Genomic DNA, 11,275 nt, shown 5'->3' with positions numbered 1-11,275 from the left:
GCTCACAACAAACTGTCTGGGACTTTTGGCCACTTCATTCTCACTTCCCCCAAGTCCTCCTGCAGGCCCAAGGGACCTGGGGGGCGGGGGTTTTCCATGATGACTTCCTCCGCGACACCCCTCCTCTCTGACTGGCTGGTTCCTCCGTCTCCCTCCGGCTGCCCTGGCAGGACTGGGCTTTCCTGGACCCTCACGTGGGTCCTGCACCAGGAACCTCCTCTGGGGGGGCACTGCTGGGGTTTTCGCCCTCAGAGGCAGCAGGCATGGCCGGATTCTCAGTGGCCTCTGGGGTGGGGTCCTTGGATGGGGCGCAGGAGGCTTCATCACAGGGGCTGGGGGCTGAGCTGGCAGCAGGTCCAGGGGTCTGGGCCTCAGGGCTCACCTCTGTCTGGGCCACAGAGTCCAACTGGGGCTTGGCCTTACAGTCCACCTGTTTTTGATCTGTGGGGTTCAGCTGAGGCTGGGCCCCAGAATCTGCCTCTGGCTGGGCCTTGGGGTTCCGCTGAGGCTGGGCCCCAGAATCTGCCTCTGGCTGGGCCGTGGGGTTCCGCTGAGGCTGGGCCCCAGAATCTGCCTCTGGCTGGGCCCTAGAATTCAGCCGTGGCTGGGCTGTGGGGTTCGCCTGTGGCTGGACTGTGGGGTTCGCCTGTGGCTGGACCAGGGGATTCGCCTGTGGCTGGGCCTCAGCAGTTGGTTCTGGCAGAGTCTGCCCCCCAAAGTCCACTTGGGTCTGTGGCTCGGCCGGTGTGAAGCTGCCTGGCCGCTCCTCACAGAGCGCGGCCGCGAAGGAGGAGAGCACTGCCCGCAGCAGGGCCCGCAGGTCGGCGCTGGCCAGGAGGCAGAGGAAGGGGCTGAGACAGCTGTTGAGCAGGATCAGGTAGTCGGAGTAGACCAGCACCTCCCATAGCAGGTAGCCCGGGTAGATGTCCCACAGGAAGGCCAGATACAGCAGCTGTGCCAGCTGGTAAGGCAGCCGCAGGACCACGTAGGCTGACAAAATGGTCTTGGCCACACGGGCAAAGCCACGGCAGGCCGGGGGTCTTGGCTGGCGGCGGCAGCAGGTCCTGCAGGCAGCAGCCTGGGTGAGCACGTGGCAGACGAGCAGCAGGAGGAAAGGCAGGAAGCCCCCCAGGATCTCCAGCATGCGCAGCGGCAGCTCCTCGCTGTCCCAGAAGTCCAGGCAGATGACCAGGTCATACCACCAGATGACCGCCTCCGGGAAGACCAGCCAGGGCACACTGAAGAGGGTGGCCAGCACCCAGACCCCGGAGCAGACCCAGAGGGGCAGGCGGACTGGGCGGCGCCCCGGGTACCAGCGTGGGCAGAGCGCCAGCAGGCAGCGGTCCAGGCTGAGGGCTGCCAGCAGGAAGAGGCCGGAGGAATAGGACACACCCCACAGGAAGTAGTAGAAGCGGCAGGCCGCCGTCCCCAGCGGCCAGTGCCCTCCGTGCTGGATCTCCATGATCTGGAAGGCCGCTGCCGCCAGGAACAAAAAGTCAGAGAGCGCCAGGCTGAGCAGGAGCAGGGCCAGCCGCGTGCCTGCCCCCTGCCGGGCCTGCGAGCCAGCCAGCCACGCCATGAGCGCATTGGCCGGCAGCCCCAGGAGCAGCAGGGCCACCAGGAAGACCGTATCCCAGCCACCCTGAGGGTAGTAATCCTCCTCATCGAGCTCCGTGCGGGGCCCGGGGCCAGAGACCCTCAGGTTGGCTTCCATAGCAGTCTCCATCTGAAGTCCCCAGTGTACTGCTGGACAGAGTGGGCGCCTGGTAAATCAATGAAGGCATGAGTGACCGGGTATGAGAAAGTGCTGTGCATCTCCAGGCAGTCACTGTCCCCCTCTGAGCATCCTCACCACCTTTCGGGTCGTTACCCTATGCCAGGGACTTTAATAGATGACCTCACTTAGTCCTCAAGAAATCCATTTTGCAGGTGATGAGAGGAAAATTCAGAGGCTCAGTGACCTGCCCAAGGTCAGAGGTAGGAAGGGAGACACCAGGACTTGAACTCAGACATGACCATTCTGCCACTCGGAATCCCCTTGTGTCCAAGTGGACTGAACCAGAGGCTTGATAACATATTTTTAAAGCTGGTGAATCGTTAAGTAAACTTTCTAGTGGAACTCCTATGAACTAAAAGGGAGTACCCAGATGAAAGGAAGGGAGAGTACCCGTAGGGCCCCAGGGAACACAGTTTGAAAACCACTTGGTCAGATCACTGCAGGCCCCTTTTTGTCTGGTATCCTGGGGTTCAAGTGTTTAAGATTCCAAAAAGGAAGGGCTCAGGTCCCCTGGGTACACAGGAATTCAAGGATGACAGAAAGTCTGGGGCTGAGCCCCTCCCCCATCCAGCACAACTCTGACCTCAGGGTGAGGTCTGCAGCTCCAGACCCCAGTGGCCTGGGGCCAGGAAGGCCGTCCTGGGAGCCACTCGAGCCTCTTCGTGTCATCCTCTAGCCCCACTGCGACCCTCTCCCCAGCTCAGGCAGGAGGGGGCCCCATTTCTCCTCTGAGGCTACTGAGCAGGGAAGGGGGCTCAGCAGTGTGATGAGAACGAGGTGGCTGCCACCCCCACTTCCCTCGCTGGTGGAGCGAGTTTCCCTCTGAGGACAAAAAGCCCTGACAACAGCGTGGAGACCCGCCTGTGCCCATGGCGCCTGACATCTGGCCTTTAGCCCCGTGGCCTCCCCACAGCAGCCCACCCAGGGCTTTTGCTTGGCAGACCCCACTCTGCAGGCTCCAGCCCCTGCCCATCAGAGCCCTGGCTTGGCTTACCTGTGAGGGACGGCTGCTGGCTGCACGGAGCAGGGCGTGCCTGGCTGCCCAGAGGTCCAGCCGTCTGCAGGGCCCCACGCCGGGGCCTGCTGCATGGCGCCCGGCGGCGCTAAGGCGGCCGGCATGAAACCCAAGCTGAGAGGACATCAATCATTCATGGGGCTGCTCACCGGGAAACCCTAACCTCGGCCCAGTAGGGCCAAGTGACCATCAGGCCCCGAATTCTTGAAAATGCCAGATGGCTGAAACCTCCTCGCCATGGGTCTCTCCAGCCCAGTGCAGGCTCTGGGACTCCTCGGGGTCCACCTCCTCTGTCCTCACCGCCATGTCCCTAAATCCAGCATCCAAGGCCGCTCTTCGTCAATTTCATACACTCTCTGCTCCAGCCAGGATGTCGCCCAGGCGGGGGCCGCAGGGGGCCATTGAGCCTACACTGCCCACCTCCCAGCCTTTGCCGACACTCTTCCTCTGGCCTGAGCTGCCTTCTCTTGTCCTCTCCTAGCGACGCTCTGCCCACGTCACACAACTGGGCCGAGTCCTTGACTCTTCAGCAATATTGCCCCCATTTTATAGATAAGACAACTGAGGCTTAGAGAGGGGAATGGGCTGGGTCATCCAGCTCGTCAGTGGGCAGAGCAGCAGTCTGAAGTTCATTACAGCCACCACGTCCTGGCACTCATTGTTGCTGAGGACAGTTCCCCATCTGGCTCTGCCCTGGCCATGCCGGCCAGAGGGCCCCGATAAGGCCTGGGCTGCCTACCTCACTTACCCTAATCCCCTCAGGGCCTGATCCCAGGCCATCCGCTCAGGGCGTATAAGCAGCTTTATGCGTCCCGAGAGCCAAGGGTGCTTCCTCGGGCTGCATCTCTGAGCCCTGTCGCCCATCTGCACATGGCCACAGCGCAGGTGAGGGGGCAGCATGGCCCAGCCCGGGCCCCCAGCCCCCAGAAGTCCCCCGTGGGGGTCATGGCTCCCAGCAGTGGTGCTGAGGGACAACCCTTGACCAGGAGGAGAAGCAAGAGGGAGAGGGGGCTCCAAGGGTCCCGGAAAGGCGCTGACGGTTCTGGGAAGCAGACCCCCATCCAGTGCCCTGAGGCCTCAGGGGGCAGCAAGAGCCCCTCGAGGACAGGAGGACAGGAGGAGCCAGCCCCTGCAGCCCCCAGGCCGGCCTCTCGTCGCCAGTCCCACCGTCATCGTCCTGCCCCCTGGCAGGATGCTGCTCAGAAGACATATGGGCCCCTGCTCAACCACATCTTCGGGAAGGTCAGGTGGGGCCTGGGCAGGGCTGGGGACCTGGGAGTGGGGGTGGAACATGACCCCCAGGTTCAGCCCACCATGCCCCTGGAGCTCAGGCCTCCTGCCCCTTCTCCTCTGGACCCTGGGGCAGGGTATCTGGAGTTTGAAGAAGCAGAGGTCTTGGGTTGGCCTGGTCAGTGGAGCCGAACCTCAGACCCAGGTTCTGTGAGAGCTCAGGACCCCGGGAGCAGGAAGGGGGTGTTGTCTCTTTTCCTGGGGCCCACATGTCTTCAGTTGCCTTCTCCTGCCCTTGTGGAACTGGCCCTGCCCAGGCCAGTGTGGGTGGGAGCTGGCGTGGGAGGGCCAAAGTCCTGGCTGGCCCTGGGACATGCTGGACTGTGCCCCTGCAGGATCGAGAGCTGGGCCCCGAGGAGCTGGATGGTGAGTGATCTTTCCTGGAGGCAGCGGGTGGGAGATGTCCCTGAGCCTGGCTCCTGGGCCTGACCTCCCGCCCCTGCAGAGCTACAGTCCGCCTTCGAGGAGTTTGACACTGACCGTGACGGCTACATCGGCTACCGGGATCTGGGCACCTGCATGCGGACCCTGGGCTACATGCCCACGGAGATGGAGCTCATTGAGGTCTCCCAGCATGTCAAGATGCGAAGTCAGTGCCGGACCCCACCTGCCTGGGCGGCCCTAAGCGTCCAGCGGGGGGATGGGGGTGGGGCAGGGAGATGACAGTTTCCAGGACAGTTTGACATTGGCCCCTTCAGCTGCAGGGACACCAGGGGGCAGGGAAGGCACGGGGCATTCAAGAGAGACCTTGGGGCTCGATGGTGACGGGTTGAAGAAGCCTGCCTCTGACGTTGTGAGGAAATGCCTCCTGCTGGCTAGCCATCTCTCCCCCAGCCCCACCCCCCGCCCCCTAAAAAGAGCCTCCTGAGCTTCAGTGAGGCCTAGTGTGACAGAATCTTGGCCACTCTAGTGATTAAACGTAGGAAGGGCGGACACTGTGGTTATCATTAGCTGATTTGTCAAACATCAGAGTCACCTCCCTTCCAGGACACCTGCACCTGCTTACTCTTTTCGGCTCCAGAGTGGGATGTGACTTACAATTCCTGTGGACATTTTGGTTTATGCTCTTTTCTTTCCCCAAAGCTGTTATTTGGCAATCGGTGTTTTTTTATAATTGACTAGAGGCCTGGTGCATGAAATTCGTGCACAGAGTGGGGGAGGGGGGGGTCCCTCAGCCTGACCTGCAACCTCTCCAATCTAGGATCCCTTGGAGGATGTCCAACTGCCAGTTTAGGCCCCAGGAATAGGGCCTAAACCAGCAATTGGATATCCCTCTTGCAATCCAGTACCTCTGGCTCCTAACTGCTCACCTGCTTGCCTGCCCTAATCACTCTGTCTGCCTGCCTGATTCCCCTAATGCTCTCCCCTGCCAGCCTGATCCCCCTAACTGCCCTGCCCAGCCGGCCTGGTCACCCCTAACCACCTCTGCCTCGGCCCCTGCCACCGTGGCTTTGTCCAGAAGATGTCCGGTCTAATTAGCATATTACCCTTTTATTAGTATAGATGATATCTTAGGCCAAGGGGCAACATGGGTACATTTCTTTAGGGGCATTTATTGCTGCCCACAGGGGTCCACATAAGTGAAAGCCATGAGCTCCAGCCCGCGAGCACCGCTCGGCTCTCTTGCCCTCAGCCGAGGGTAAGGAGGGCAGCTCAGCCAGTCACCCAAGGCCACGCACCAGCGGCTGCAGAGCCAGGGTTGGGACCAGGGGCTGTCTGGTTCCAAAGCCTGGCCTCTTCCCCCGCCCTGCCCCCGGGGGGCTTCACTGAGTGTACCCCCAGCAGACAGTAGGGCTCTGGCCTCCTACCCCCCTGAGGGTATGGATGCTGGTTGTTCATTCTCTCCTGGATGTAGGGAGAGCCAGGAGGGACTGGCCCTCATGCTGTCCCTCCCAGGGCCCCAGCCCCCATGGTGACACTCTGCTTGGGTCTGCAGTGGGTGGCCGTGTGGACTTCGAGGAGTTTGTGGAACTGATGGCCCCGAAGCTGAGGGAGGAGACGGCACACATGCTGGGGGTGCGGGAGCTGCGCATCGCCTTCCGAGAGGTGTGGGGCGAGGCGGCGAGGCGGGCGCTGCGTGGGTGGCTGGACGGCATCCTATGGGACCCCCACCCAGGCCAGGAGGGACGCAGATGGGGGGGCTCAGCCCAGGGAGGCCCCGAGCCCTGCAGAGATGGGAACCAGTGCCAGGGAGGGGTTGGAGAGGATGTGGCTCCCCCGCGCTGGGGGTCCACTCAGGGAGGCTTCCAGGAGCAGGAGAGGGAGGGTTTGGACTATGGGAGGTAGGGCGCCCAAGCACAGCGCGTGGTGAGGTAGGGATGGCTTTGGGTCGGAGGGGCTGAACCCTGCCGCGATCCTAGTTTGACAGGGACAGGGATGGACGAATTACAGTGGCAGAGCTGCGACAGGCTGCACCGGCTCTGCTGGGGGAGCCGCTGGCGGACCCTGAGCTGGAGGAGATGCTCCGAAACGTGGACCTCAATGGGGACGGCACCGTGGACTTCGATGGTGAGCGTCCTGCCCCCACCCCGGGCGCTTCCGCCACCCGCCGGCTCCCAGTCTGAGCCCAGCGCCTCCTGGGATCCCTGACCTGCACGGGCCATCTCTTCTGCAGAGTTTGTGATGATGCTTTTCACCCACTGAGGCTCCAGCAGGGTTCATGCCGCACACCCTCCCCCGAGGCCCCAGGATGGAAGAGACCAGCAGGCTGCTTCTGCCCGACACCACCTGGCTGGCAGCTTGGCTTGTCCCCTGACCACCCCCATCTTCATCTCCTTCCCACCCGAGGTGCTAAGAGAAAACCCACGCTCAACTGCCTGTCATTCCCCAGGATGAGCAAGATTGGGGTCTCTCCGGTCCCTCGGCGGGTACGGAGCTACCTGGCACGGGCAGCATTAAAAAATGGGGCAGTTTTGCCCTGGGAGATGTGGCTCAGTTGGTTAGAGCTTTGCCTCTTATACTGAAAGGTTGCGAGTTCAGTTCCCCGTCAGGACACGTGCCTAGTTGTGGGTTCCATTCTTGGTCAGGGCACGTGTGCAAGGTGACCCATGAGGTTCTCCCTCACATCAATGTTTCTCTCTCTCTCCCTTCCCCCGTCTCTAAAATCAATATGCATATCCTCGGGTGAGGATTTTAAAAAGCGGGCAGTTTGGGGGGAAGATTGAGAGGGTGGCCTCCTACTACTTGTGTGTAGAAATGTTTTTAAAAAATTGTGAACTTGAAAGAAAAAAGAGGGATAACCTTAGGTACCAAAGACAAAGAAAGAACTCCAAGCTGGGTGATGGGAGGGGTGGACACTGTGGGGGCTTCAGACTGGAGGGTTGAGAGCGTGGGCTCTAACACCCAGGAGGGACCAACAACAGTAAGAGGCTGAGGAGCAAGACATGACCCTAAGTGCATTCAAGGGTCTCAACAGGGTATCCTGTACTTGAAAAGGGAACCAAAATATACTTCCACTGACCAGCCTGAGGGATTAGCAGGGGTACAGATGTCCAGGGCCTTGAGCGGGAAAAGTTACCCTAGAGAGCCCAGAACACAGGCCTGCACGTCAAACAGGAGTGTGGTCTGTCCCCATGGCATGGAAAGCTGAAGAAATAGGAAAGCAATTGCTGAAAAGGGCACACTTTCAACCCAGGCACATAGGACTTAAAACACACACACACACACACAGTCACTTCTGAAGATGAAGCCAGGTGCTGCCCAGGGCCCAGAGGTCAGCTGGGACCTGCCCTTCCACGCCAGAAGCTTTTACATTGATCGCCGGCCAGGCCTAGGGACTGACCGCACCCATGCATGAATTTCGTGCACCAGGCCTCTAGTACTGAGATAAAAGAAGGAAGAGAGGATGCAGCAACAGGATAGTATTAAAACTGAACAGGGAGATTTCAAAAGCTAACAATAGAACTTCTAAAAATAAAGGATATAGCCATTGGAATGAAAAAAATTATCAATAAGTTAAACAGCAGATTAGAAACAGATTAGAGAGGATTAATGAACTAGAAACTATTACCTGAGAAATCACCACTAAGGTAGCACTGAAGGATAAAAAGATGGGAAAAATTTAAAGGGTAATTACAAGTCCTTAGGAGTTTCAAAAGGAGAAAACAGAGAGAAGGGCATGAAGCCATATTCAGAGAGATGAAGTTTTCCCACAAAGACAAGCGCCCAGACTGAAGGAGCACATGGGAGCCAGAGAAGAATAAATAAAATTAAATGTATATCCACCCGGAAATAAACACAGATCCTTTATCTTCTCAAAAAAAAAAGTTAGCTGCATCTCAGTGAAACTGCAGACTACAAAAGGAAAGCGAAAGGGGTTCCACCCACATACTGGCATTGAAGGGACGGCTCCCGTGAGAAGGAAATTCAATCCAGAATGAAGGCAGAATGTGTACTAACAGTCAGGATAGAAACCAGGAAACACATTGGTGGGTTTAAAGAAGCATTTGCTTTACACATTTTATTTGGGGGATTTAAAAACAAGAAGGGACTGAAACAATAGACAAAGCAAAATGGAAGGCGGGAGGGGAGGAGGCTTCAGTGTTGTTGTTGTTGATCCTCACCTGAGGATGCTTTCTCCATTGCTTTTCCGAGAGAGTGGGAGGGAGGGAGGAACCCTTTGACAGACCCCCAATCAAACGTTTAAAGTTCTAATGTAGCCCTGACGGTGTTGACCAGTGGTGAGAGTGCCGGCCCGAGAACCAAAGGGTCACAAGTTCAATTCCCGGCCAAGGGCATGTACCTGGGTTGCAGGTTCAATCGCTGGCCCAGGTCAGAGTGCCTGCGGGAGGCAACCAGTCGATGTGTCTCTCTTACACTGATGCAGATAAAATAAAAACTAGAAAAGTGAAATAAAAAACAAAGATAAAATAAAAACTAGAAAAGTGAAATAAAAAACAAAGATATAAAGAATCAAGCCACAGTTTGTATTACCAGATTAATCAGACATAAAATTACATCCCAATAAATATAATCAGAATATGGGAAAAAAGAAAGCACGAAAACTAGTCTAAATGTGCTTTCTAAGACCAGTATGACCAAAACCAATGGGATATTCACCGTACAATCAATAGGGTATTCAATCGAATGGGGTGATTTATATAATTCAGAAAATCAAAATAACTTTTCTATTATTTTAGCAAACAAATAAGTACAGAAACCAAACAGCAGAGTTAAAGTTAAACTATAGTTTCTACCTGAGATGATTGCTACCATACTTCAGCTCCAGGGTTGGCATATGTTTTCTGTAAAGGGCTGGATAGTCAAGATTTGAGGCTGAGGAGCACATATTCTGCTGCAGCTGCTCACACTGCAGTTGTAGTCTGGGTCCCCAAGCAGCCAGAGCCTACACATAGACAAATGAGTGTGGCTGTATTGGAACTTTAATAAAGAATTAATTAAACTTGATTTATTGATCAAGGAAGTTTGAATTTTATAAACTTCTATGGGTTCAAAAATCTATTATTATTCCTTCACTTTTCCCAACTGTTACAAAAATGTGAGAACCCTTCTTAACTTGGGGGCTCTGTTGGGCCTGTGGACTACAGCTTGCTGACTCCTGAGTCTTGTAATATGGAAAATCACCATTTCTGAGGAAACTTTGCTAAGATTGTGGAATAACAAAAAGTTATGAGCATAGCGCTGCTTACTTTCAGTGACTAGTTTTCGTGCTTTCTTTTCCCCATGTTTGTTCTGATTATATTTATTGGAATGTAATTTTATGTCTGATTAATCTGGTAATACAAACTGTGGCTTGATTCTTTATATCTTTTTTTTATTACACTTTTCTAGTTTTTATTTTATCTTCAAGTATTGATTCATGACAAAATTAGAAATGAAAATTGCTTTTCATTTCAGCTAGTTTAAGAGCTAGTGACTTAGGAGTTCCTGCATCCCAGCGGTGCTCCAAAAAGTGTCTTGACTAGGGGGCCGCAGGTTGGAAGTGTGGGTGGGCCAGGAGAACAGGAGCGAGAGCAGGGGTCTGGGTGTTCATTTTCCCCCCAAAAGTCACAGAAATCCAAAGGCACTGTCCTGGCTGCTGCGTACATAGCGGGGGACAGACCAGGCCAAACCCCTAATGTCACTCGTGCTTTCCTGGGGGACACAGGCTGTAGACATGGAATTACATGATCAGGGTCTCCTCCGCTCACAAGTGTTCATCCCGCCCTGAGGTTGGCCAGTTGGTGACCACCAGCTCAGTGCCCTTCTCTGCCCACTGGTGTCATGGAACCCTGGCTATGACCCTAACTTTGCCCTTGGGTGAGTCAACCTCTCTGGGTCTTCCATCTGTAAAATGGGGCCGAGGAAGTGAGGACCAGAAATAACCTGTATTAAGTGCTTAGCACAGGTCCTGGTGCCTTCTAAGAGCTTGATAAATGGTAGTGCTTATGATCTCAGATGTCAGGTTCTCAAAGATTTTGTTTCCTTGTTCTTAAGATTCTGAGATATTTGGATTTTTCAAAATCCTGAGATGGCCTGTTCCCAATGTTCTGTGGTTCTAAGAGTCTTTGATCACCGAGCTCACTGTCCAAAAGCCCTTATCCCCTGTCCTTTGTCTCCTATTCCTCCCAACCCTTGGGCCTAGGAAGTAGGGCAGTGGGTGGAGGGGGCTGGGCTGCTGCCTTGTCATGGCCCACATTCAGAGCTGGCTGTGGCCGCCCAGGGCCCCAGAGCCAGGCTGGAACCAGGATAGCAGCCTCCAGGCCCCAGGCCTGCGTCATCGGAGTGCCCTTGGCCAGGACAGGAACTAATGCTGCCCCTACAGGTGGAAAAAGGGGCTGGGGTAATGGGGAGGCTGGAAGAGGCCCCCCAGGCTTTCAGGGCCGAAGAGCCTGAGGATCCAGCTCTGCCCATAACGCGCAGCCGGTTAAGTCTTGGAGCATCAGGGCTTCCTGTGCACAGTGCGGGGAGGGGTGCTCCTGGCGCCCTTCAGTCCCGGGGGCAGCCTTTGCGGCAGGGGCTGTGGGCAGGTTGGAAGGAAAGAGCAATTCTTCGCGGGATTGAGGCACCCCTTTTATTAGCGTACACCACCACTCAGTAGTCCCGGGGCCCGAGGATAAGTTAAGGCACAGAGCAGGCAAAGGGCGACTTTCCAGGCCCAGGTAATGGGCGCAGGGTCGGCAGGCCCCAAACTTCCTGAGCAAACTCCGGACTGGACAATGGCCGAGAGCGCCCCCTGGGGACGAGAGGAGGCC

At 56.2% G+C, this 11,275-nt stretch overlaps 4 protein-coding genes across 5 annotated transcripts in view; 1 reads left to right on the top strand and 3 right to left on the bottom strand.

Annotated features, from left to right (window-relative positions):
• The window catches only part of CORO1B (coronin 1B), a 12,585-nt gene extending 9,674 nt beyond the window's left edge, over positions 1 to 2,911 (bottom strand). For both annotated transcript variants that reach the window (XM_015569021.1, XM_006771504.2), the window contains exon 1: positions 2,849 to 2,911. The gene's annotated coding sequence lies outside the window, so the exon portion shown is untranslated. The remainder of the gene's footprint in view (positions 1 to 2,848) is intronic.
• GPR152 (G protein-coupled receptor 152) lies at positions 19 to 1,726 on the bottom strand. The gene is made up of 2 exons (XM_006771503.2): positions 491 to 1,726; positions 19 to 370 (listed from the first exon to the last, which is right to left on the bottom strand). Exons 1-2 carry the CDS (start codon positions 1,724 to 1,726, stop codon positions 191 to 193), a joined length of 1,416 nt encoding a protein of 471 aa, XP_006771566.1. The 3' UTR covers positions 19 to 190.
• Positions 2,912 to 3,611: 700 nt separating the features above from the next.
• Positions 3,612 to 7,003, top strand: CABP4 (calcium binding protein 4). The gene is made up of 6 exons (XM_006771502.2): positions 3,612 to 4,034; positions 4,418 to 4,448; positions 4,528 to 4,671; positions 6,019 to 6,128; positions 6,443 to 6,590; positions 6,697 to 7,003. Exons 1-6 carry the CDS (start codon positions 3,663 to 3,665, stop codon positions 6,723 to 6,725), a joined length of 834 nt encoding a protein of 277 aa, XP_006771565.1. The 5' UTR covers positions 3,612 to 3,662; the 3' UTR covers positions 6,726 to 7,003.
• A 1,507-nt stretch (positions 7,004 to 8,510) lies between these two features.
• TMEM134 (transmembrane protein 134) overlaps positions 8,511 to 11,275 on the bottom strand; it is a 7,450-nt gene continuing 4,685 nt past the window's right edge. The window contains exons 7-8 of the mRNA XM_015568958.1: positions 9,278 to 9,426; positions 8,511 to 8,665 (exon numbers count right to left, since the gene is read on the bottom strand). Of these exons, the coding sequence (XP_015424444.1) occupies positions 9,386 to 9,426 (41 nt within the window). The 3' untranslated portion in view covers positions 8,511 to 8,665; positions 9,278 to 9,385. The remainder of the gene's footprint in view (positions 8,666 to 9,277; positions 9,427 to 11,275) is intronic.

This window comes from Myotis davidii, unplaced genomic scaffold (assembly GCF_000327345.1).
Source record: "Myotis davidii unplaced genomic scaffold, ASM32734v1 scaffold425, whole genome shotgun sequence".
Classification (NCBI taxonomy): Eukaryota; Metazoa; Chordata; class Mammalia; order Chiroptera; family Vespertilionidae; genus Myotis; species Myotis davidii.
This window is presented reverse-complemented; position numbering and strand designations above follow the sequence as displayed.